This window comes from Phyllobates terribilis, unplaced genomic scaffold, assembly GCF_046119375.1.
Source record: "Phyllobates terribilis strain yellow unplaced genomic scaffold, ASM4611937v1 Scaffold_1__5_contigs__length_1240528914, whole genome shotgun sequence".
Lineage (NCBI taxonomy): Eukaryota > Metazoa > Chordata > Amphibia > Anura > Dendrobatidae > Phyllobates > Phyllobates terribilis.
Genome location: NW_027362761.1, coordinates 415229336 through 415255647, shown reverse-complemented (window position 1 = coordinate 415255647; position 26312 = coordinate 415229336). Strand labels below are relative to the sequence as shown.

The window sequence follows — 26312 nt, the reverse complement described above, 5'->3', positions numbered from 1 at the left end:
GCAATACAACTGTCCCTCACTGCTCTGGGACACCTCTCAATCCAGAGACAGGTCGTCCAGTTCTCCCTAACCCTGCCCCCAGTTCCAGCTTTTATAGGGGCAGCCTGCTCCCCCTACTGGCCTGAGACAGGAGGTATTGCATGCTAATGTTCCCGTGACCAGAGAACCTCCCCCTTGCTCTCAGACACAGCTTTATTATATTTGTGGCATCCAGGCCAGGGTGACACACATGCGTTTTACTTACTGAGGATAAAAGTAAAGGCAACAACTGAAGATGGCAGCAGTAAAACCCTGGCAGTCTTAGTGTTTGGTGATGTTCATGTATTAGAGACCTGAACCTGTGAAATGGAGGGTTTGTGTAAAAATAATTGTAACCAGTTCATGTCATATTTAAAAAAAAATCAACTTGAATTAAAACAGAAAGTCCACAGCCCAATCTCTGGGAAGCAAGATAATTCCAAATTAAAGACATTTCACACTTCTTATCTCTCCTTGAGCACAGGCAAAGGGAGAAGCTAGATAAGAGCGGCTGAACTAAATAAACCCTGTGTTGTGCTGCTGCTTCACAGTAAGCCTGCAGTGTAGAGCGGTGCACAGCAGAGCTGTTCTGCACCTGCACAGATCTGTTATTCAGGCCCCAGAGCAGATGATCATTGCCCATGACCAGATCCTGCACCACTCAATATAGAAGAGGACTTCCACAGGGAACCTGTTACTGTGCATGCACAACCTTGTTAGCAGCAAACATTGGGAAGACCCAGATCAACAGGTACTAAAAAATCACATCAATGATGAAAGTGAGTTTATTTCAGAAAAACAAGGCATTTTTTAATAAGGTCCAATTTGATTTTTTCTGTCTCCCTTTAACTAATATACTTAGTAAAGCTTCTAATTTGTGTTTGCACAGGCAGGAGTGGACATAGATAACTGAGGGCCCATAGCTAAGATCCCAGTTGGGTCCACAACTGCCATTAACCAACCCATCCTGTTATTGTGTTTCAGGGGCTCAATGAGGGTCATAGAAGCCCCCACTGCTTAGTCTAATCAATTAAGATGTCAAGGACACTGTTCACCATAGCAGCATCTACTGGGGATAAACTGTTGTGGGCAAATGTACAGGTGCCTCTCACTAAATTAGAATATCATCAAAGAGTTAATTTATTTCAGTTCTTCAATACAAAAAGTGAAACTCATATATTATATAGAGTCATTACAAACAGAGTGATCTATTTCAAGTGTTTATTTCTGTTAATTTTGATGATTATGGCTTACAGCCAATGAGAACACAAAAGTCATTATCTCAGTAAATTAGAATACTTTATAACAACAGCTTGAAAAATGTTTTTAAAATCCGAAATGTTGGCCTACTGAAATGTATATTCAGTAAATGCACTCAATTCTTGGTCGGGGCTCCATTTGCATCAATTACTGCATCAATGCGGCGTGACATGGAGGCAATCAGCCTGTGGCACTGCTGAGGTGTTATGGAAGCCCAGGTTGCTCTGATAGCAGCCTTCAGCTCGTCTGCATTGTTGGGTCTGGTGTCTCTCATCTTCCTCTTGACAATACCCCATAGATTCTCTATGGGGTTAAGGTCAGGCGAGTTTGCTGGCCAATCAAGCACAGTGATACTGTTGTTTTTAAACCAGGTATTGGTACTTTTGGCAGTGTGGACAGGTGCCAAGTCCTGCTGGAGAATGACATTTCCATCTCCAAAAAGCTTGTCGGCAGAGGGAAGAATGAAGTGCTCTAAAATTTCCTGGTAGACGGCTGCGCTGACTTTGGTCTTGATAAAACACAGTGGACCTACACCAGCAGATGACATGGCTCCCCAAACTATCACTGATTGTGGAAACTTCACACTAGACCTCAAGCAGCTTGGATTGTGGCCTTTCCACTCTTCCTCCAGACTCTGGGACCTTGATTTCCAAATGAAATGCAAAATTTACTTTGCATTTACTTAATGTGTCAATGACTGCCTTCTGGACATCTGTCAAGTCAGCTGTCTTCCCCATGATTGTGGAGCCTACTGAAACAGACTAAGGGACCTCTTTTAAATGCGTAGGAAGCCTTTGCAGGTGTTTTTTGTTAATTATTCTAGTTTACTGAGATAATGACTTTTGTGTTTTCATTGACTGTAAGCCATAATCATCAACATTAACAGAAATAAACACTTGAAATAGATCACTCTGTTTGTAATGACTTTATATAATATATGAGTTTTACTTTTTTTATTGAAGAACTGAAATAAATTAACTTTTTGATGATATTCTAATTTAGTGAGAAGCACCTGTAGCTGCAATCACTGAAGTTACTGGAGGGTGTCTGTGCAAAACAGCCGGCAACTGCTTGAGCCCACTCCATACAAATCATTACAATTTCTGCTGTACATGTACGGTTGAGTGTCAGGAGAAGTAAGTGAAGGCCGGGTAGGGGCAGAGGCGAGAACCTAAAAGTCATGGGCACCAGACCCCCTCTACTCATGAGCTCCATAGCATTTACATGGCCTGCTGGCATTGACACAAGAGAAATAATTATTTTCCTTCTGAGGGAGAGCTATTTTGCATCATTGGCAGATAAAAAGGCCTATTAGGGGCATTCCTTATCATGACCCTGCCCATTTAATTTTGTCAGAGCACTTGCTATGGTGTTTTTTTATGCTGAGAGGCGTAGGAAGAACTGTCTACTACAATATAGGAGGTTACATGCAATTTCATTTTGCATTTTTATCTAATATAAGTGTTAAAAAAATTCCTTGTGGTGTGAACCCCTGATCTAGCGTTCCATTACCTGTTGATATCCTGATCTAACGTCCCATTATTTCTTTATGTACACTTGTTTTCTTCCTTTAATTTGATGATTGTTGCTTCTTGAACAGTACACTCTGAAAAGGGCACAACACTGTTCCTTTTAATAATAGATAACATCTTTATGCAGCTCACACCTAAATATATGGATTTACCAATAGTAAAATATATAAATACTGTCACTATAAAACAGTGACATAATTGTATCTGGTTACACAGAGGGGTTAGGTAATGCGACTGTTGGGGCCATCTGGCAATAAATGCAGGTATCCTCAGGAGAGCCATCCTCAATAAACACTGGCACGGCTGTCTCCACCCTACAAGGATCTACATCTCTATTGTTACTTCACATGAAAGAGAAAAGGTGAAGAGAATCCACAGGTATGTCACCATCCACTGGATCTCCTGCAAGATAGATAGATAGATGGATGGATGGATGGATGGATGGATGGATAGATAGATAGATAGATAGATAGATAGATAGATAGATAGATAGATAGATGTGAGATAGATAGATATATGGATAGATAGAGATAGATAGATAGATAGATAGATAGATAGATAGATAGATAGATAGATAGATAGATAGATAGATAGATAGATAGATAGATAGATGTGGCTGTGCCACATGGGCTATTAAAAGACAATTTTTTTCATCATCAGTCTGAGTGCTGCCTCCATTCTTTTTCGTGGATATTTAAAGGACTGGTGTGTACCTGGGGGGCTTTGCACCTTTTTTCAAAAAAACTTTTTTCTTGTGCTGCTTTGGATCTATATTTTTTTTAGATAGATAGATAGAGATAGAGTTTAAATTCAATAATTAATGCCATGAAATGACACAATATGTATGATACAGTCTTTGAATCATTTCACACCATAAAAGTCGGTTCTTTTTTAATTCAGTACAAACCTTATGATCGGCTACACGTCCACTGCTCCATGACAGGTACCTATAATTCTCTGGGTGCTCTGGGGATAACAAATCTCAAATTTGTTGTCACCAGAAAAAAAGTGATAAATGTTTATCTTCAGTAAAAGAAATATAGATATGTGGATATCTGCTGAGATTATGTTTTTGTAAGGTATTTAAAACAGAGAAAGGTGTATTGAATAGAAAATATCCATTTATGTAAAGATGCACGTGATTATTTCAGCAGGTGAGTGCAGTTTAATACAATGCACCAAGCTCAATGGGTTGTTGTGCATTTCAATTTGTAAAAAAAAAGTTTCATGATCTTCTGATTATTATCATCTTTATTTTCATTTTATGGCATATTTTTATATTTTATAGGAGTATAAAATATCAGTAATACTGAAATTGTTAATAGTTAGGCAACAGTGGTATGTTATCAATTGTTTTCTTTTACAACATATTTGTACAATATAGAAAATAACAGACATGAAGATGTATAGAAAGAAAAATTGAATCTATCCACCCATCTATCTAATATCTATCTATCTATCTATCTATCTATCTATCTATCTATCCATATATCTATCCATCTATCTATCTATCTATCCATATATCTATCCATCTATCTATCTATCTATCCATATATCTATCTGTCTATCTATCTACAGTATCTATCTATCCCTTATCTGTACATCTATCTATTATCTATCCATCTATATCCATATATCTATCTATATCTATATATCTACAGTATCTATCTATCATCTATTGTGCATCTATCTATCCATATATCTATCCATTTATCTATCTATCTTTTGTGTATCTATCTATCGATCTATCTATCAAATCAAATGTGCTTTATTGGCAGGACTAAGTACATGTTAGCATTGCCAAAGAAAGTGGTAAAATAATGGGGGATGGTGATAGGGACACATCCAGGATGGGGTATTGGGGTCCATGACATATCAGGCTCATCTTAGTCTGTAGTAGACACTGACATATTGCGTTGCTATGGCCGCGGCACTTTCTTCTTCCCCCAGTATCTATCTATCTAAATGGAAAAAATCAGGCAGCACTCCAGTTCAAGGAAAAATTGTGGACTTTAATCCAGCACCAAGTGGTGCAACGTTTCAACCTCACAACACGGTCTTTGTCAAGCACCCAGTATCTATCTATCTATCTATCTATCTATCTATCTATCTATCTATCAATCTATATCCATATATCTACATATCTATGTATCTATCTTTCCGTCTATTGTAAGGCGGCGGTGTTCACACCGTGCAGTAACTGAGGCAGTGACCCAAGCAAGTCCAACATAAACAGCTTTATTCAGCAACTCACGGGTAAACAGAAAAGTGCTCCGGTTTGCAGCTGGGATAACACGAGTCCATAAACAACAGTTGCCGGGGACAACGGCCGCGCTGGGCCGCTCAGAGCCTGTCAGGTGCAGAGCCTTCCCAGGCGTGGCTTCAGCCACACTCAATTCTGCTGAACTTTCCTGCTACGCTCCTAGCAGGTTCCAATACTGAACAACACTAATCCTTAATGCAGGGGTTTTCAAAGGACCTGTGGCAAGAGCCACTGGAAAACCCAGGTTGGAGGGAGGAGGCCGCCCCACTGCCTCCTGTAGCCTCCCCCAAGAAATGAAGGCCCTGCCAGGTTTTACTTAATCTGCCTTAGCCAGATAGCCTGACCAGGTCAATGCTCACCTTCATTCCTGCATTGCAGCCGAAGGTGAGTTTGTGACTGCAATGTACTCCAATGGATTTAATAGGTCTTTGTACACATTCTGGGGGAGATACAACGTCCCTTATATACGATCCCGGTCACTGCCTCACACTATCTATCTACAGTATCCATCTATCTACCTATCTGTACCCTATCTAGCCATCTATATCCATATACCTATCTATCTATATTTATCCATATATCTATCTATCCATATATCTATCTATCCATATATCTTATCTATCTATCTATCTATCCATCCATATACCGTATATTTCGGACTATAAGACACACTTTTTTCCTCCAAAATTTTGGAGGAAAGTGGGAGGTGCGTCTTATAGTCCAAATATATATACCTATATACTGTAGCTGTGGGTGCTGGGGTGGGTGGGGGGGAAGAGGCAGCGGAAGTTGAGCGGGGCACAGGAGGCAGCAGCCGGCTGCTGCAGCCTATGCTGTGCCGCTGCTAAAGGAGATGAATATTCCCTGCGCCCCTCGCCCATGGGCGTGGAGAGCAATGATTATTCATTTTCCTTCCATGGGTTGTAGTGAATATTCATGGACTTTAATAGCGGGCACACAGACCACAGAGAAGCAGCAAGAGCCGCGCTGCGGCTACAGTGTGCGCGCTATTGAAGAGACTGAATGGTTACTGCTCCCACACACACAGTCCTGGCATGGGGAGCAGTGACTATTCCAGCACAGCACTTCACTGTGTCAGGGCTCATGGCAGGGATGCCATGCGCGGCTCACACAGTGAGAGTTTCGGCAGCAGAGCGGGACGCAGCGCTGGAGGACAGAGGAGGTGAGTATGATTTTTTATTTGTGGGCAGCGTGATGGGGATCAAAGGGTGCCAAGCATACCAGGATCAAGGGGTGCCAAGCATACCAGGATGGAGGGGTGCCATGCATACCAGGATGGGGGATCAATGGGTGCCATGCATACAAGGATCAAGGGATGCCATGCATACCAGGATCAAGGGGTGCCATGCATACCAGGATCAAGGGGTGCCATGCATACCAGGATCAAGGGGTGCCATACATACCAGGATCAAGGGATACCATGCATGCCAGAATCAAGGGGTGCCATGCATACCAGGATCAAGGGGTGCCAAGCATACCAGGAAGCGGGGTGCCATGCATAACAGGATCAAGGGGTGCCATGCATACCAGGATGGGGGATCAAGGGGTGCCATGCATACCAGGATCAAGGGGTGCCATTCAAACCAGGATCAAGGGGTACCAAGCATACCAGGATCAAGGGGTGCCATGCATATCAGGATGGGGGATCAAGGGGTGCCATGCATAACAGGATCAAGGGGTGCCATGCATACCAGGATCAAGGGGTGACATGCATACCAGGATCAAGGGGTGCCATGCATACCAGGATGGAGGATCAAGGGGTGCCATGCATACCAGGATCAAGGGGTGCCATGCATACCAGGATGGGGAATCAAGGGGTAGCATGCATACCAGGATGGGGGATCAAGGGGTGCCATGCATACCAGGATGGAGGATCAAGGGGTGCCATGCATACCAGGATCAAGGGGTGCCATGCATACCAGGATGGGGAATCAAGGGGTAGCATGCATACCAGGATGGGGGATCAAGGGGTGCCATGCATACCAGGATCAAGGGGTGCCATGCATACCAGGATGGGGAATCAAGGGGTAGCATGCATACCAGGATGGGGGATCAAGGGGTGCCATGCATACCAGGATCAAGGGGTGCCATGCATACCAGGATCAAGGGGTGCCATGCATACCAGGATCAAGGGGTACGAAGCATACCAGGATCAAGGGGTGCCATGCATGCCAGGATGGGGGATCAAGGGGTAGCATGCTTACCAGGATGGGGGATCAAGGGGTGCCATGCATAAGAGGATCAAAGGGTGCCAAGCATGCCAAGATCAAGGGGTGCCAAGCATGCCAGGATCAAGGGGTGCCATGCATACCAGGATCAAGGGGTGCCATGCATACCAGGATCAAGGGGTGCCATGCATACCAGGATCAAGGGGTGCCATGCATACCAGGATGGGGTAATTAAGTGGTGCCATGCATACCAGGATGGGGGATCAATGGGACGCAGCACTGGAGGAGAGAGGAGGTGAGTATGATTGTTTATTTTTTGTGGGCAGCGTGATGGGGATCAGAGGGTGACAAGCATACCAGGATGGAGGGGTGCCATGCATACCAGGAACAGGGGTGCCATGCATACCAGGATGGGGGAATCAAGGGGTGCCATGCATACCAGGAACAGGGGTGCCATGCATACCAGGATGGAGGAATCAAGGGGTGCCATGCATACCAGGATGGGGGATCAATGGGTGCCATGCATACCAGGATCAAGGGGTGCCATGCATACCAGGATCAAGGGGTGCCATGCATACCAGGATCAAGGGATGTATACATACCAGGATCAAGGGGTGCTTTGCATACCAGGATCAAGGGGTGCCATGCATACCAGGATGGGGGATCAAGGGGTACCTTACAAACCAGGATCAAGGGGTGCCATGCATACCAGGATCAAGGAGTGCCATGCATACCAGGATCAAGGGGTACCAAGCATGCCAGGATCAAGGGGTGCCATGCATACCAGGAAGGGGGATCAAGGGGTAGCATGCATACCAGGATGGGGGATCAAGGGGTGCCATGCATGCCAGGATCAAGAAGTACCAAGCATACCAGGATCAAGGGTGCTATGCATACCAGGATGAGGGATCAAGGGGTAGTATGCATACCAGGATGGGGGATCAAGGGGTGCCATGCATACCAGGATCAAGGGGTGCCATGCATACCAGGATCAAGGGGTGCCAAGCATACCAAGATCAAGGGGTGCCAGGCATACCAGGATCAAGGGGTTCCATGCATACCAGGATCAAGGGGTGTCATACATACCAAGATGGGGGATCAAGGGGTGCCATGCATACCAGAATCAAGGTGTGCCATGCATACCAGGATGGGGGATCAAGGGGTGCCATGCATGCCAGGATGGGGGATCAAGGGGTGCCATGCATACCAGGATCAAGGGGTACCAAGCATACCAGGATCAAGGGGTGCCATGCATACCAGAATCAAGGGGTGCCATGCATACCAGAATCAAGGGGTGCCATGCATACCAGGATCTAGGGGTGCCATGCATACCAGGATCTAGGGGTGCCATACATACCAGGAAGAAGGGTGCCATGCATACCAGGATCAAGGGGTACCAAGCATACCAGGATCATGTATACCAGAATCAAGGGGTGCCATGCATACCAGGATCTAGGGGTGCCATGCATACCAGGATCAAGGGGTGCCATGCATACCAGGATGGGGGATCAAGGGGTGCCATGCATACCAGGATCAATGGGTGCCATACATACCAGGATCAAGGGGTACCAAGCATACCAGGATCAAGGGGTGCCATGCATACCAGGATTGGGGGATCAAGGGGTGCCATCCATACCAGGATCAAGGGGTGCCATGCATACCAGGATCAAGGGGTACCAAGCATACCAGGATAAAGGGGTGTCATGCATACCAGGATGGGGGATCAAGGGGTGCCATCCGTACCAGGATCAAGGGGTGCCATGCATACCAGGATGGGGGATCAAGGGGTGCTATGCATACCAGGATGGGGGATCAATGGGACGCAGCGCTGGAGGAGAGAGGAGGTGAGTATAATTGTTTATTTTTTTGTGGGCAGCGTGATGGGGATCAGAGGGTGACAAGCATACCAGGATGGGGGAATCAAGGGGTGCCATGCATACCAGGATAATTGGGTGCCATGCATAACAGGATAAAGGGGTGCCATGCATACCAGGATCAAGGGGTGCCATACATACCAGGATTAAGGGGTGCCATGCATACCAGGATTAAGGGGTGCCATGCATACCAGGATGGGGGATCAAGGGGTGCCATGCATACCAGGATCAAGGGGTGCCATGCATACCAGGATCAAGGGGTACCAAGCATGCAAGGATGAAGGGGTGCCACGCATACCAGGATGGGGGATCAAGGGGTAGCATGCATACCAGGATGGGTGATCAAGGGGTGCCATGCATACCAGGATCAAGAGGTAGCAAGCATACCAGAATCAAGGAGTGCCATGCATACCAGGATGGGGGATCAAGGGGTAGCATGCATACCAGGATGGGGGATCAAGGGGTGCCATGCATACCAGGATCAAGGGGTGCCAAGCATACCAGGATCAAGGGGTGCCATGCATACCAGGATCAATGGTTGTCATGCATACCAGGATGGAGGATCAAGGGGTGTCATGCATACCAGGATGGGGGATCAAGGGGTGCCATGCATACCAGGATGGGGAATCAAGGGGTGCCATGCATACCAGGATGGGGAATCAAGGGGTGCCATGCATACCAGGATGGGGAATCAAAGGGTGCCATGCATACCAGGATGGGGAATCAAAGGGTGCCATGCATACCAGGATCAAGGGGTGCCAAGCATACCAAGATCAAGGGGTGCCATGCATACCATGATCAAGGGGTGCCATGCATACCATGATCAAGGGGTGTCATGCATACCAGGATCAAGGGGTGCCAAGCATACCAAGATCAAGGGGTGCCATGCATACCATGATCAAGGGGTGCCATGCATACCATGATCAAGGGGTGTCATGCATACCAGGATGGGGAATCAAAGGGTGCCATGCATACCAGGATGGGGGATCAAGGGGTGCCATGCATACCAGGATCAAGGGGTGCCATGCATACCAGGATGGGGGATCAAGAGGTGGCATGCTTAACAGGATGGGGGATCAAGGGGTGCCACGCATACCAGGATGGGGGATCAAGGGGTGCCATGCATACCAGGATCAAGGGGTGCCATGCATACCAGGATGGGGGATCAAGAGGTGGCATGCTTACCAGGATGGGGGATCAAGGGGTGCCATGCATACCAGGATCAAGGGGTGCCATGCATACCAGGATCAAGGGGTGCCATGCATACCAGGATGGGGGATCAAGGGGTGCCATGCATACCAGGATCAAGAGGTGCCATGCATACCAGGATCAAGGGATCAAGGGGTGCCATGCATACCAGGATGGGGGATCAAGGGGTGCCATGCATACCAGGATCAAAAGGTGCCATGCATACCAGGATCAAGGGGTGCCATGCATACCAGGATGGGGGTCAAGGGGTGCCATGGATACCAGGAGGGGGATCAAGGGGTGCCATGCATGCCAGGATGGGGGATCTAGGAGTGCCATGCATGCCAGGTGCCAGGATGTGGGATCAAGGGGTGCCATGCATACTAGAATAGGGGATTGGGATGCCATGCATACCAGGATGGAGATGAGGGCCACGTATATCTGGATGGGGGTGAGGGGTGCCATGTATACCAGGATGGGGATGAGGGCCACGTATACCAGGATGGGGACGAGGGCCACGTATACCAGGATGGGGTTGAGGGGTGCCATGTATACCAGGATGGGGATGAGGGCCACGTATACCAGGATGGGGATGAGGGGTGCCATGTATACCAGGATGGGGATGAGGGCCACGTATACCAGGAAGGAAGGGCCATACATACCAGGATGGAGGATATTAACAGAATTGGGGGACATTACCCCAATACCAGTGTAAGCAGCAGACCCCCTCCCCCATAACAGGGCATCATGACCACATTTTTTGCTTAATTTTTTTTTCTATTTTCCTCCTCTAAAACCTAGGTGCGTCTTTTGGTCTGGTGCATCTTATAGTCCGAAAAATACGGTATCTATCTATCCATCTATCTATATATCTATCCATCCATCTATCAGCCTGTATATTTTCCAGAAACAATTGCAAGGTTTAGTTTTATAACAAAAAGTTATTTATATGCATACTATCAATCAAAAAACTAATATTGAGGATAACAGAAAACAATACACCTATATTTCACCTAGTTTGCAAAAAAGTGAACAAAACAGGGACATTCTGTTAGTACTTTCGTAGCATCTCCTTTTGGAATACATAACATTATGACTTTATAGATGAATCACTGCAGATGCGTCTTTATCTTTACTAATAATGAAAAAGGTTTTTTTTTCTTTCCATAATAAAATATTCTGTAAGAGAAAAGGTTTTTTTTTGTTTTTCACACTTTATATTTTTCAGTCCTACAACCAGACTTAACCCTGTAATCCCTTCATCACTTCAATATCACACTTCGCTCCTGCGATAGGATGCTCCTTAGTTAGTATTGAATATCACTAGTACCAGAAATCTGTAGGCTGTGTCAAAGGGGTCTGAGCACTTTATAGAGCACTATCATTCTGGGAAAAAAGCAGTGGTTAGAAATGACAGATTTCATGATTGTGCTGTTCTCACAAGTATCTAGGACATTTCCTCTGTGATGAATATTTTGTTTTACTACCAGAAAGTTCTATTACCTAGAAAGAAAAAAATATCAGACAACTTAATAAAATGTTAGCCAAGATCCTAAGAAGTGAAGGAAAGGTAAAGGAGAGAGATTAAAGGGGTTGTCCAGGTATGAGAACAAAGCCAGCAGCTCCTCTTTGTGACTGTAGGATTCTGAATGGTGACGGTGTGTGATGCGGACTCTGTGTCACGATTCCCCGGTACTGCCGGTGCGAGCGAGGGGTCATACGCCAACGCTTTCGGCTTCTCTCATTTCACTTCTATTGAGAGAATCTGGATGAGACTAGTCGGCATGTGACTGCATCTATGTAAATCGCATACATATGGTTGGTTATGTGACCCCTTGCACTGGCGATACCGAGGAACCCTGAAAGCACGCTGTCACGAATCAGAAGTCTGTGGTCACATAGAGTGACTGCAGACTGCTCTCAAACATGGACAACCCCTTTAACAGACATTACTAGCTGACTTTCCAGAAATGAGTACATACATAATCTTTCGGAATGTTATCTTTGCTATTGCTCATCACAGCACAGCAGATGTTCTTACTGTTTAGTGTTACAGGGCGTAATAATTATACATAATTCCCAATTGGAGTGTAAAATTACCAGGTATCTCTGGGGTCATAAATACTGTCTGTACAATACGAGTTCCATTCCCCTGATATTTCTTGTGTCTGGATGGAAGTGCTAAGACATAATATGCACCGCTCGAGAACTCACTGAGCAGGTAATGTGTTTCAGTACCTATCCGCACATACTTTAATACCAAGCACCCTGATATAGTATAGTTAGTGTGCAGACAGCACCTTAAACAGTAGTCGTGTAGACAGACAGGTACCTTGAAACAGCAAAGCTGAGTGTGCAGACAGCACCTTCGAGTAGCAGAGCTTAATTGGTAGGCAGGTACTTACGTATAGCAGAGCTTAATTGGTAGGCAGGTACTTACGTATAGCAGAGCTTAATTGGTAGGCAGGTACTTACGTATAGCAGAGCTTAATTGGTAGGCAAGTACTTACGTATAGCAGAGCTTAATTGGTAGGCAAGTACTTACGTATAGCAGAGCTTAATTGGTAGGCAAGTACTTACGTATAGCAGAGCTTAATTGGTAGGCAGGTACTTACGTATAGCAGAGCTTAATTGGTAGGCAGGTACTTACGTATAGCAGAGCTTAATTGGTAGGCAGGTACTGAGGTATAGCAGAGCTAAATTGACAGACAAGCACCATTGCATATCTATAGTAGAGCTTAGTGTGTGGACGCCACCTTTGAACAGCAGAGCCGGAATGGCAATTTGATGTAGCAGAGCCGAGTATACAAACAGCATCTTGGTACAGCAAATGTGTTTGTCAGAGAACACATTAGAATAATTGCAGCAGAGCCTAATGATAGCAGAGCTGATGTTGTCATGGGGTTAGGCTGAGTGCAGGCATGTGGTAGTAGCGTGCACTTACTACCTGAATATTCAGGTGGTGGGCATCCTCCTGAGCCAACCTTGACCGAATACACACTAGAGCAACAAGAGCAGACTGTGTGGGAAACAAAGTGCGGCCTGGCACCTGAACCAGGACATGTGACAGCATGTGACCCGACCTGTCAATCAGCCTTTTCCAATTGAGAACAGTACACATAGAAAAGTCCCTCCATCCGCTGCCATCTTGCCGTGCAGCCTGTGAGGAAGGCTGTAGTAATAAGTGCAGGAGGAAATCCTGTAATACTTATTGCACACGCTGAGTATTTGCATCAGATTTTTCAACAGCAAAAAAACTGAATGTTGGGAGGAGAAAACACTCCGTAAAATACGCACATTTTTTACGCAATTTACATGTGTGTTTGATGCTTTTAACTTTCTTTTTCCCCTTTCATTTAAATGGGTGAAAACGCCGAAAGAACCGACATGTTGCAAACTTGAGAAAAACACTTTGATGGATCGAATCCGCAAAGAAGAAATAAGTAACGTGCATGAGATTTCAGAAATCTCATTTACCCTGCTGCTACTGTAAAACGCTATGCTTTTTCCATAGCAAAAACGTGCAGGAAAAAAAACCAGGGCAAAACGCAGCATGTGAACAAGGCCTTTTATATTATAAATGCAAAAAAATCATTTGACAAAATAAATATAAATTGTCTGAACTCTTTAAATGTCAATCTTTGGATGTGATAAATATTTTTGCATTTATACATTTCTTTTTAACTCTTATTGTAGTCATACATATTCATGCAGTGCACCATACAGAATCTGCCAATAATCTAATTTGTATGGCAACAGTGCAGAAATAAGGATTAATATTTTGGATTTTGAAATGATCTGATAATTTGTTGTCCTGGAAGAGAAACTGCTGCAAGATGAGTGGTAGCAGCACGTACCTCTACCTATGGCAATAATGGCTCTGCCTAGGGGACAAGTTTAAAGGGAAATGACTGGAAATGAAACGCAAAACCCCATATCTGTAGTGTATAGTTCACTTTAATATTTTGTATAGCTCCATCTCATACCTTAGCGCTGTAGAGGGTGTAAAACATGGCTAAAATTCCCAATACAAATATAATTACTGTCTGATATAAGGTCACACTGCTAATGCAAAGAAACAAGATAGATCCAGGAAAGTAAAACTGGCCATATAGTTTTAAAAGCTCTCTGCCTCTCCATATAAACTCCCTCTCAGTTTGTCCTGTGATCTCAATGGGGATAACTGAATAAGTCCCTGACAAGCAGCTCTGGCTGTGGCACCGGCCGGCCCCTGGGTTCATCCAATGTGAATGGACACATATGAGTTTGCAAACTATTTAATAATTTGCGCAAAATAGAGGCAGAGATATGCACAGATCTACTAGTGACTGCTGAAATACTTCTCACGTTCCAATAAGTGAATAGTTTTGTTTATTGGCTAATACAAGTCTATTACACTTCTATGTTAATATCAAGCAAAGCCCAATGGCGACATCTGCTGGATACAAAACATAACTGCATAATTCACCTGGTACTTAATAATATACATCTTTTTTATGTATAGATGTGGAATGTGAACTAAGTGATAAGTAAGGCAACCTTAAAGGGGTTGTCCGGGTGAAAAGAAAAATTCCCCACAGGCTTGTAGCTGTAAAAAATAACAAACTTGCCTACCATCACCTATCTATATACAGCGCAGGAGGCTCCGGTGGTCTGTGCTGACAGGAATAGGAAACATCACCATTCCACCATCAGTAGAATTGTTACGGCCTGTGATTTTCTGCAGTGGTCCGGTAATTTTTTACGGTTCCAAACCCCTAGGGAAAATTTTTTTTGCTCTAATATAAAATAGTTTTTATGACACGAACATAATAATTAATTTTATATCCTCAGGTATGGAAGTAGTATATTTATAATTCAGGGTATTTTGCTGACAGATAAAAAATGAATAATGTCCCTGTCCACTTACCACTGTATAATTATGGCTTTCTGGTTTCAGAAAATTCCTCTCCCCAGGCGCATATTGTTTAAAAAACAAACTGCTTTACTCATCCTCCCCAGGTCCAGTGCTGAGTCTCTGCTGCTGCTCCTGGTGTCGGTTATTGCCTGCAGTGCAGTGTTGCAGCCAATCAGTGAGCTCAGTGGCTCATACCATATACTCGGGCTGAGCTCTGTCATTGGCCGCAGCATGGGCAATGTAACGTCAGTGTCACAAACAATAAGACACAGGAAGCAGCGGCGTAGACTCAGTGCGGGACCAGGGAAGGGTGTGTAAAGGACAATTAGTTTTTTTAAAACAAGCTTTACTTTTAATTAACTACTATATTTTATTTATGACAGCTGTCCTGATCTTTCAATTTTTTGCACCTTCCAGCACTACTGTCGAGATTTCCTCCAACACAAAAATTCATAGTCCTTCTATGTCTGTGCATCAGGAGTGATGGAGGGGGTGGGCTTAGCTAATAAACTGAGTATGACAGTCACTCCCCTTCAAGGATGTCACTAGTCATTTGTGCATCAGGAGTGATGGAGGGGGTGGGCTTAGCTAATAAACTGAGTATGACAGTCACTCTCCTTCAAGGATGTCACTAGTCATATGCAAACACTGAGGGGTGTCCCCATATGAATGGTGTGGTAGTCAAGTGCCATCTCTGTCAATGGCTTAAAGGGGTTGTCCATTACTAGGACAACTTGTCATCCCCCACTCTTGGCCCCGATAAAATAAAAAAGCCTATACTCACCTCTCGTGCTGGTGCTGTTCCCGCGGTGTCAGCACTCTAGGTCCCGGGGCTCTCGTACGGTGTTGTGACATGTGACCCCGACACCCAATCAACGCTGGCGTCACTGTCCCCGCCACCTGTCAAATTGAACATGAAGAGGAAGTCCGGGCTGCAGCTGATCTCTGACTTCCTCTTCATGTTCAATTCATATGAAGGTGAGGACAGTGTCGGAACCCCCTAATGGTTCCATAAACACTGGATGTGTGCAGAGGCCCAGAGTGGACGGGGTCTGACTCCGATAATAGTGCCCCGCGCTGTTCATCACATAATGTATGGCCCTGGAAAGTAAACATAAGCTTGAAGAGTGGGTTGAATGGGGTTAGGTCCTATCAGGGCTAATGGGCTAATGGGTGGTGCTTAATGACACTGGTAGGCGGAGCTTTGTAACTTCTGAATTGAGCCTGTTGGAGTTTAGCCTTGTAAGTGGTAAGTATGCCCAGCTGTGTGACTGACATGTTTATGATGTGGTTTGTGCAGTAATTGGTGTTTGTGCTTGACTTTTGTATATGTTCAATGCGTATACTGCACTTCAGTGATGTGCGCCAGCACTGTGCTCGTGTGACGTGCCTGATGTGTGTGCATGGCTTGTGGAACATGTGAGATATGTGTGCAGTGCTTGTGTGACGTGCGTACAAGGCTTGTGTGACATGTCTGATGTATGTGCTGTGCTTGTGTGACGTGTCTGATGTATGTGCTGTGCTTGTGTGATGTGTCTAATGTATGTGTGGTGCTTGTGTCATGTGTCTGATATATGTGCTATGCTTATCAGGTATGTGTGCTGTACTTGTGTGCATGCTGTGTGGTGTGCTATATGACATGTGCACTGTGATTTTCAGATGTATGTCCAACATGTTTTCATTGTATGGAATATGTTAATTAATCGGCTTTTCCACTAAGAAGAAATAATAAAATCAGACTTACTTATTCTCCCCAGGTCCAGGGATGTATCTCTGGTACTGCTCCGGTTTATGTTTACAGGCTGCAGTGGTGATGTCATGACTACAACACACATGACCGCTGCAGTCAATCACTAAGCTCAACAGTTATGCTGCCAAGGTAGACGGCACAAGCTGCTGAACCCAGTAATTGACTGAAGAGGTCTCGTTTGTTGTAGTCGTGACATCACCCCCTGTAAATATAGGAGAAGTAGCGGTGAGGCATCACTGGATTCGGGAAGTCTGATTTTATTATTTTTTTGTCTAGTAAAAGCCAGTTGGCATAAAAAATCCAAATAGGGAAAACCCCTTTAGGACGGGGGACTCTTGCACAATTTCACAGAGCCGCTTTCCATTCAGTATCCGCCATTGGATGTGCATATACAAAAGATGAACTGTGTACAAAACGAATTTATTTCTAAAAAATAAAAACACCTGATATTTCCACCTCATATTCTACAAACAAAATATTTTTTTTTATATTATAGCAATCGCAATGAGTGAAAAATCGGCCAAAAATAATGATGGACACGAAGGCATGGAGATGGATACTGTGAAAGATGACAACCCCAGACCTCTGAAGCAGTTGGTAGGAATTTCACAATGTATCTTGTCATTTTATTCAGTCCAAGCTGGAATTCTTAGGGTATGTGCAAACGATGCGTCCTGTCAGCGCTTTGAACGCTGCATACTTGATTCTGCGTCCAAAGCGCTGCACGCAAGTGAATCCGCATGTGTTCATTGAACCATGCAAATTCACCACAATCAATACTTCGCACTGATCTAATTTCTCTTGCGGAGACTAGTGTCTCCGCAAGAGAAATTGCCACACTGCAGTCTGTGAAGACTCGCCGCATGTCCGTCTCTGCGGGTGATCCGCAGGAGCACGGAGACGCATAGTGGGTATGGGATTTCTATAAATCCCATCCACTATAGCTTAACATCTGGCCGTTGCGGATTGCACGCAATGCAAGTGCGCTGCGTCCAATCCGCAGCGTTTACTGACCGTGTGCATGCACCCTTATAGTTACATAAATGTATCACTTATTCCACATTTACTCTTCTGCTCCCTAGTAGACCATACCTCAGTGCTGTGGCTACAGCAGGGATGTCAAACTCTAACACACAGAGGGTCAAAATGAAAAACTTGGACAAAGTCTCGGGCCAACCAGTATACAGTATAATGAGCCCCACATAGTCCTCCATACAGAATAATGGGCCCCACAGAGTCCTCCATACAGAATAATGGCCCCACATAGTCCTCCATACAGAATTATGGGCCACACATAGTTCTCAATACAGTATTATGAGCGCCGCATAGTCCTTCATACAGTTAATGGCCCCACAAAGTCCTCCATACAGAATAATGGGCCCCACATAGTCCTCCATACAGAATAATGGGCCCCACAGAGTCCTCCATACAGAAAAATGGGCCCCACATAGTCCTCCATACAGCATAATGGCCCCACAAAGTCCTCCATACAGAATAATGGGCGCCACATAGTCCTCCATACAGAATAATGGCTCCACAAAGTCCTCCATACAGAATAATGGGCCCCACATAGTCCTCCATACAGGATAATGGATCCCACATAGTCCTCCATACAGAATAATGGGCCCCACATAGTCCTCCATACAGGATAATGGATACCACATAGTCCTCCATACAGAATAATGGGCCCCACATAGTCCTTCATACAGAATAATGGGCTCCACATAGTCCTCCATACAGTATCATGGGCACTAAATAGTCCTCCATACCGAATAATGGGCCCCACATAGGGGTGGTGGTTCTGATGTCGCGGGCCAAATAAAAGCACCCTGCGGGCCAGATTTGGCCCACGGGCCAGAGTTTGACATGTATGGGCTACAGGAACCCGCAATATGCTATGTATAGATAACTCTTGTCTACTTACAGGGACATAATGTGGCCAAATCCTCACCCCCGAAAAGAAAGATGAAATACTGAAGGACACAGTAACCCTGGATCTAGTGATATTCTGCAACTCCAATGCAGGCGTCCTTCACACTCCTCCTGGCAGGGACGCTGACATACTCACCCCCCCGGCTGGGCGGCGGTGTCCCCGTTCCCAGCTGTGGCTTCCTGCTTCTCTGGGCTTGCGCACACAGCGCAGGTCACCCAGTTTTTAAAGGGGCAGCGCACACTTTGCAAATGCCCCCAGCCAATAGCTGGGAGGCATCAGGTATATAAGATACCTTCACCAGTAGGGAGTTGCCTGAGCAACCCCTGTAGTTCCCCTACTTAGTGTCTGTGCAACTAGTATGTTCCCAGGTCCCTGTCCTTGAAACCCGTGTTGTCTGAACCAGAACCTGTTCCTGAAACTTGTGTTCTCTGAACCAGAACCTGTTCCTTAAACCCGTGTAGTCTGAACCTGTTCTTGAGTCCCGTGTTGTCAGAACCAGAACCTGTTCCTGAAATCAGTGTTGTCTGAACAAAGACCAGTGTCCATCCTGTCTGGTGATCCAGAATCCGTACCGTCTGTAGCGGCTCCGATATCTGTTATACTAGTATCCTGTCATGCCAGTGACTCCGAGTCCGTGTCCGTGACTGCGATCCTGACCCTTGGGGTTAGCTGAGGCAGTACAGGATACTGCCCAGGAATGGTACCTGGCGGCCACCTGCAGCGCTAGCCTAACTCCACCATCAGGAGCTCTAGCAAAAACCAGGTAGCTGCTTAGCCACGCACTACTGGGTAATGCCAGTGGGTCCACGATCCACGTGTGTGACATATACACAGTGCTCCTTTTAGAGTGCTAACTAAAATGCTCATGGCAAATGCCACACTACTGTCCCGGCATTGGTCCTGGGTGCCTTCATGGACCAGCAATGAAAAACGCCTACTCTTCTAGGTGGTCTCTCTTTTTTGAGAGGAGGAGTGTTTTTAGTACATTCTGGAAAAATTGTCATGCATTAAAGGGGAACTAACTCTAAAGCAATACATTTCAGTGTGCTAAGTGTATAGATTTCTAAACTGAAATTCCGAAAACGGTATACTGTGCTTGGCATTCTGCTATAAAAGGCATTATAGGAGTTGTTCCCTTGCAGGAAATCTTCATCTCCAGTTGCAGTTTATTAAAAAATAACAAACAGCACTTTACTCACGATCCCCAGGTCCAGCACTGAGTTTCTGATGCTGTTCCCACTGTCTGTTATTGTTTGCGGCACATACATCACGGCGGCAGCCAATCATTGAGCTTAGCCGCTCTGAAGGGGGTGTTCTGTTTACTCACTTATTGGCTACCATGCTGTCGAAGTGTTGTCAGCACCGCAACCACTACTGGACATCGGCAATAATGCCAGAGACTCAATCTTGGACCCAGGTATGATGAGTAACAAATTACTGCTGGGAACGCAAATTTTCTAAAAGGGGACAACCTCTTTAAATGAAAAACATTATGAAGATTAGGTTGTCCATCATCTGCCCTCAATCAGCTTCACCAGAATTGTCTGAAAAGTAAATGAGCTGAGAACAATAGTTTTACAGACAGAACTTCTTGCAAATATCCTTTGTAGTAGATGCCAGGCTCAAAATAATAATATAATAATAATATAGGCGTGGGATGGGAAAGGATGCTGCATTAGGTACAGATAATTCATTATAACTTTTGTCATTATTGTTTTCCCAGCAAATTGAGAGACAGTTGAAATGTTTAGCTTTTCAGAACCCTGGCCCTCAGGTTGCAGACTTTAATCCTGAAACTCGAAAACAAAAGAAGAAAGCCTACATGTCTCAGATGAATGGATATTACACTACCAACAAGTAAGGGTTATGGGTTTATGTCAAACGGGGCACATTTTTTTTCTCTCTTATTTGTGAGTGGGGAGAGATTTGGCAATCCAGCTGAGATGGGCAAGAAGAAGCCGGCGAGGTGCCGCCCAGATGACTTCTCCTGCGAGGTGCCGCCCAGATGACTTCTCTGGCGAGGTGCCGCCCTGATGACTTCTCCTGCGAGGTGCCGCCCAGACGACTTCTCTGGCGAGGTGCCGCCCAGATGACTTCTCTGGCGAGGTGCCGCCCAGATGACTTCTCCTGCGAGGTGCCGCCCAGATGACTTCTCTGGCGAGGTGCCGCCCTGATGACTTCTCCTGCGAGGTGCCGCCCAGACGACTTCTCTGGCGAGGTGCCGCCCAGATGACTTCTCTGGCGAGGTGCCGCCCAGACAACTTCTCTGGCGAGGTGTCGCCCAGACGACTTCTCTGGCGAGGTGCCGCTCAGATGACTTCGCTGGCGAGGTGCCGCCCTGATGACTTCTCCTGCGAGGTGCCGCCCAGATGACTTCTCCGGCGATGTGCCGCCCAGACGATTTCTCTGGTCGAGGTGCCACCCTTATGACTTCTCTTGCGAGGTGCCGCCCTCATGACTTCTCTGGCGAGGTGCCGCCCTCATGACTTCTCTGGTGAGGTGCCGCCCAGACGACTTCTCTGGCGAGGTGCTTGCCCAGATGACTTCTCTCCCTATTCCCAGCTACTTTTTGAAGGGAGGTTGTCAGCACAAAATGACTGAATTGTGGTCCAAGTACAGATGAAAATGCATAGATGTGTGAAGCTCAGCCTAAAACATAAATGTTGGTAATGAGGGAGGCTGTCCTTGTTTCATGCTACCCAATGTTCAGGCCGCAAGAATCTCCTGACAACTTACTCTTACAAATAAGCTCAAAAGTTTATTTTGTTAGAAAATGAGAGATTGATGAATTCATAGAATCACCTGTGTATATAGAATATGACTAAGGGCCCAAATGATCATGTTTTTTTAAGTCACTTTTCCTTTTTGCCTTGTGGTATTTGTTGATGTTCTTTTGCACCAAATTCTTCAGAATGGCTCATGCAGTTCTTGAATTTTGAGCAAAGTCAAAAATAGTTTTCATTTTCGAATTCACGGTAATCTGTTTTGCAACTTTTTAGTGCCAAAATAATTGGCATACATAGGATCAGCCCTAGGGAGGAGGTTAGAATACTCGAGTGCAATTATGACAAATTTTGAGACTTTTTAAAAGTCGCAAATGAAGAATCCGTCATAATCTGAAGCGTCTTACTATAATAAAATCTATGTAAGTATGTCGGCGTCTAAAAGATGACATGTGCATATAAACTTAGTGTTTATAGAGATAATTGTCAATCAATAGTTAGCCCTGGTCTTTTGACTCCTAAGCCCAGAATGAGCACAGATTTCAGAAAATAAAATACAGTTTATGCTGAATATTTCACACAAGACTATATACCAATCTGTTCATCTCATCAAGCTCTATAACATGCTGGATGCAGAGCAGACTACATGTTCAATGTGACCGGTTCCCTTTAAGGCACACTATGTTGTTTATAAAGCATCCTGGTTTGATTGAGGCATTTATGGCGCATACATGTAAACCTGCATAAATGTACAGCCGTATTGAACTTTTGTAAAAAAAATGTAAAAGATGTAAAGCGCACTACCAGCATTTTTGCAGGATGACCTTTAATTGGTAAGTGAGGTGGAATAAGCTTTACTACTCCAAAGAAATATTGAGGCATAATGGCAGACATGCGGTGTAAGAGGAGCCAGCTCATAAAACTTTATGAATATACCCACTGCATATCTTGAAAGATTTTCTCAGTGTATTGTTCAAGTGATCACACTGAATGTGGTATAAATTCTGTCCTACAGCATAGGAGAAGACAATGTGCAGCATACAGTCACAATAAAGGGAATCTGTCATCAGGTTTTTGCTATGTAATCTGAAAACAGCATGAGGTAGGGGTTAAAACACAGATTTCAGGGATGCCTCTCTTATCAAGCTCTGTGCTGTTGTTTACTTGCAATGATTGTTTTAGCACCAGGAGCTTATCATTACTTGGACCGGTAGTCTGACTCCGCCCCCTCCTGTGATAAGCAGCTCACTGTCTATAGACAATGTACATACAGAGCCTGGTGTGGGCGGGGTTAGCTTGGTGTGGGCGGTATTAGCTTTCTCAGCTCTGCTGCATTACTAAATCTAAAAACTCTGATTGTGCCAGAACAGCTGCACCCAGTAATCTAAGTGATACATCGTTGGATTCAAGGTCTCTTTGCCTACATCACGCTGCTCTCTGATGAGGTAGCAACAACCTGCTGATAGATTCACTTTAATACTGTTAGCCTGTAGCACTAGATTAACCTGTGACATCCTGTATCATCTCTTCATATTTACATCATTGGATACGGCTGCTCCCACCATGGGGCGGTGCCGATGGGAGATGCCTATTATTACAGGGACTCGGTATAATTGACATGAATGATACCTAGTGGGAATGTATGACATTCACCATTTTTAAGACCATGGAGATGATTTTTTGTTTGTTGAAGGGAGCACGTTGGCTACCCCTGGAGGGAGGCTGCTATTGCTTGGTCATAGAGTGGTGTCACAACCAAACCTTTATAAGTTCAGTCTGTCTATGAGCCGGCTCCTTATAGCCTCGATCCCCTGATGACGCCAGTTTGGTGAAACATGACCGAGGACCAGTGATTGTGGGATCCTGTATCATCTGACACAGCTGTATTGTCTTTCTCAGGGCTGCTGTAAAGAAATATGACAAGCAGGGTAAACTCCTGTGTAATAACCGGGACCTGTGTGACTGCCTGGAGGAGAGCTGCGAAGGCTGCTTCTATCCTTGCCCTAAGTGCGGCTCCAGCAAATGTGGCCCCGAGTGTCGCTGCAACAGGAAGTGGGTGTATGACCGAATACAGACCGAGGCTGGCGACATCATTAGCAAGCTGCCGTTTTATGTCCCTGATTAGTAGAAGAAGGCTTTATACAGAGTTATTTAAGGGGTGTGTTTAAAGGAGAAGTCCAGACAAAATTCTTATTTTAAAAACCTTCCTAATTACTTACGTAATGAGGTGTAAGTGTATTGCTGTTCTTACCGATCAACATCTTCTCCGGTTTCCAGCGCCATCCCTGTCCCAGTTGAGCGCTCCTCTTCTTTACCGGCTCGCTCAGTGCCTGTTGTGTGGGGCAGAGTTGCTTCCTTCAATATAAGCCTATGTCGCCTCAGAACAAGCCTCCAAAGACTTAGGGCTGATTCATATGTCTGTGATAATCGGTCCGATGTCAGATCGCAATGCACGGCTATACCTGCATCTCCTGACCCAAACGTTATAGCTTCATACATTTCTATGAAGCTGTCACCCTGGGGTCAGATGTGCGGCCAGCCTGTGTATTGGGATCCGAAGTCGGACCGATTATCACATATGAATCAGCCCTCACACAGAGAAAGTGACTTCCGGCTCACACAAACCTTGGTTGGAGCCGCTTAGTCTAGTTGTCGGTTATGTGGGCGAGAAGAGCAGCGGAGCGACGCTGGAAACTGGGAAAGACCACGATCGGTAAGTACATTAATGCACTTACACTAAAATACATAAGTACTTATGGCAGTTTGTGAAAACATTTTTTGTTGGGATTTCTTGAAATCAGTAGGAATTATCCCAAAAGTGATTTGTATGTCACTCAGATAAGTCATAAAAGTTTGAATGATTGCTGTTCAGCTGCTATTAAACTTCGCAGACCCAAAGAATAGTCAAGATTTGTAAAAGGTGGTACAATAACTCTTACTGAAAAGGATAGATGTGAGAGCAACTTTAATGAGAACCTGTCACCATGATAACGCAGTCCAATCTGCCGGCACCATATTATAGATCAGGGGGAGCAGAGTAGACTGATACAGAGTTTTGTGAGAAAAGGTTCAGTATAATTTGTTATTCAGTCATTTTAATCTCTGCTGTTTCTGAGATTTTGGGTCCAGTGGGTGGTCCTATCAGTGACTGACAGCTATCTCTATATGCACACTTATACAACGAAGACTGTCAGTCACTGATAGGACCATCCACTGGACCCAAAATATCAGAAACAGCAGAGGTTAGAATGAATGAATAACAGATTATACTGAATATTTTCTCACAAAACTATATATCAGTCTACTCTGCTCCCCCTTCTCTATAACATGGTACCCGCAGATTAGACTGCGTTTTCATGATCACAGGTTGCCTTTAAGTGTCGGTGACAAGAACTGACCTGGTTTGGGTTATGTCACTTCTGTAACAACCCCATTAACTTCTGTTTATGTAAATGGATAGCTTATTGGCAGCCTTTTACGCTTTTATTAACAATGTCCTAATGTGTAAATCTACATGTAAGCAGAGAGTAAAGTTGAGATTTTGTTATGGCATTTAATACAAAACTCAGACTTCTAGGAGACCCTGCTTTACATCTGTGTGCCCCTGAGCTCATACAAAGGAATACATTGTTTTTTTTCTACAAGTCTCCGTATGTAAAAGAAAATGTCTCATATTCTACTGGAGGTGTTCTTCCTTAATGGGATCATTTTAAAAAGTAACCGTCTTTGTAATTTTTATTTAATAAATTAATAGTATAAAGGAAAATAAGAAACTCTGTAATGTATCTTACCAGAGAAATCTGCCTTTTTTCTCCTCCTGGACAGATCTTTTTCTCTCAATTTATGGGTAAAATCTGTATGCAGTGAAGGAAGATGTTCACGTTACTGAGATAGGAGATGGCTGTTGGTGCTTTTAAAATTCTATGGAGAGGAGGGAGGAAGTGGCAGACACAGACATTCTATTGGGAGTTCTCCAGCAACATAGAACTTATGAGCACCAACTGCCATCTCCTATCTCATTAATTGGAAAATTTGTATTTACTGAAGACAGATTTTACCTGTGAATTTTGAATTTTGAGAATGAAAGATCAGTTCAGGAGAAAAGTGGATGTCTCTAATAAGATATATTACAAAGTTTCTTATTTTCACTTATATTATAGATTTATGAAAAAATAAATAAAACTACGGTTACTCTTTAAAGTATTACATAACCCCCCATAGATCAGTAAGTGCGCTGCATTCTGGGCTCTGGCATGTAGTTCTTCTGTGCACACGAGGACTTAGGCAGAATTTTCCAGGTTGTTTACAAAAATATTTTAATGTTATATTTTATTTTAATGCTATATTTTATTTATTTTAATGCTATATTTTATTTATTTTAATGTATTTTATTTTAATGCTATATTTTATTTATTTTAATGTTATATTTTGAAGTTTGTATTTTGAGAAGAGATGAGAACTAACATTTCATTTTCTAATGTGTGACTATGCAAGCCATTGCTTGAACAATACTTTCTATTATTTTTATGTGCCTTGTCTTATAAACCAGGTTTATGCTCGTTTTATACATATATTTTGAACTTTTGCACAGGTTTTATATTTTGCTTTTCTATTTTGGACAAATGTTAAATTTTATATTCAGAATTATTTATATTTTTCATAAGCTTTGTGTATTTATCCAGCGT

General features: G+C 44.4%; 1 protein-coding gene across 2 annotated transcripts; it reads left to right on the top strand.

Moving 5' to 3' along the window:
* Positions 1-566: 566 nt before the first annotated feature.
* On the top strand, positions 567-24651 carry ARL14EPL (ARF like GTPase 14 effector protein like). 2 transcript variants are annotated; one of them, XM_073654975.1, is made up of 4 exons: positions 567-769; positions 17468-17568; positions 20628-20761; positions 23527-24651. In XM_073654975.1, exons 2-4 carry the CDS (start codon positions 17476-17478, stop codon positions 23750-23752), a joined length of 453 nt encoding a protein of 150 aa, XP_073511076.1. In that variant the 5' UTR covers positions 567-769; positions 17468-17475; the 3' UTR covers positions 23753-24651. The 2 variants fall into 2 exon arrangements, with proteins under 2 accessions (XP_073511076.1, XP_073511069.1); XM_073654968.1 differs by having other exon boundaries at positions 567-797.
* The last annotated feature ends 1661 nt before the right edge of the window (positions 24652-26312 follow it).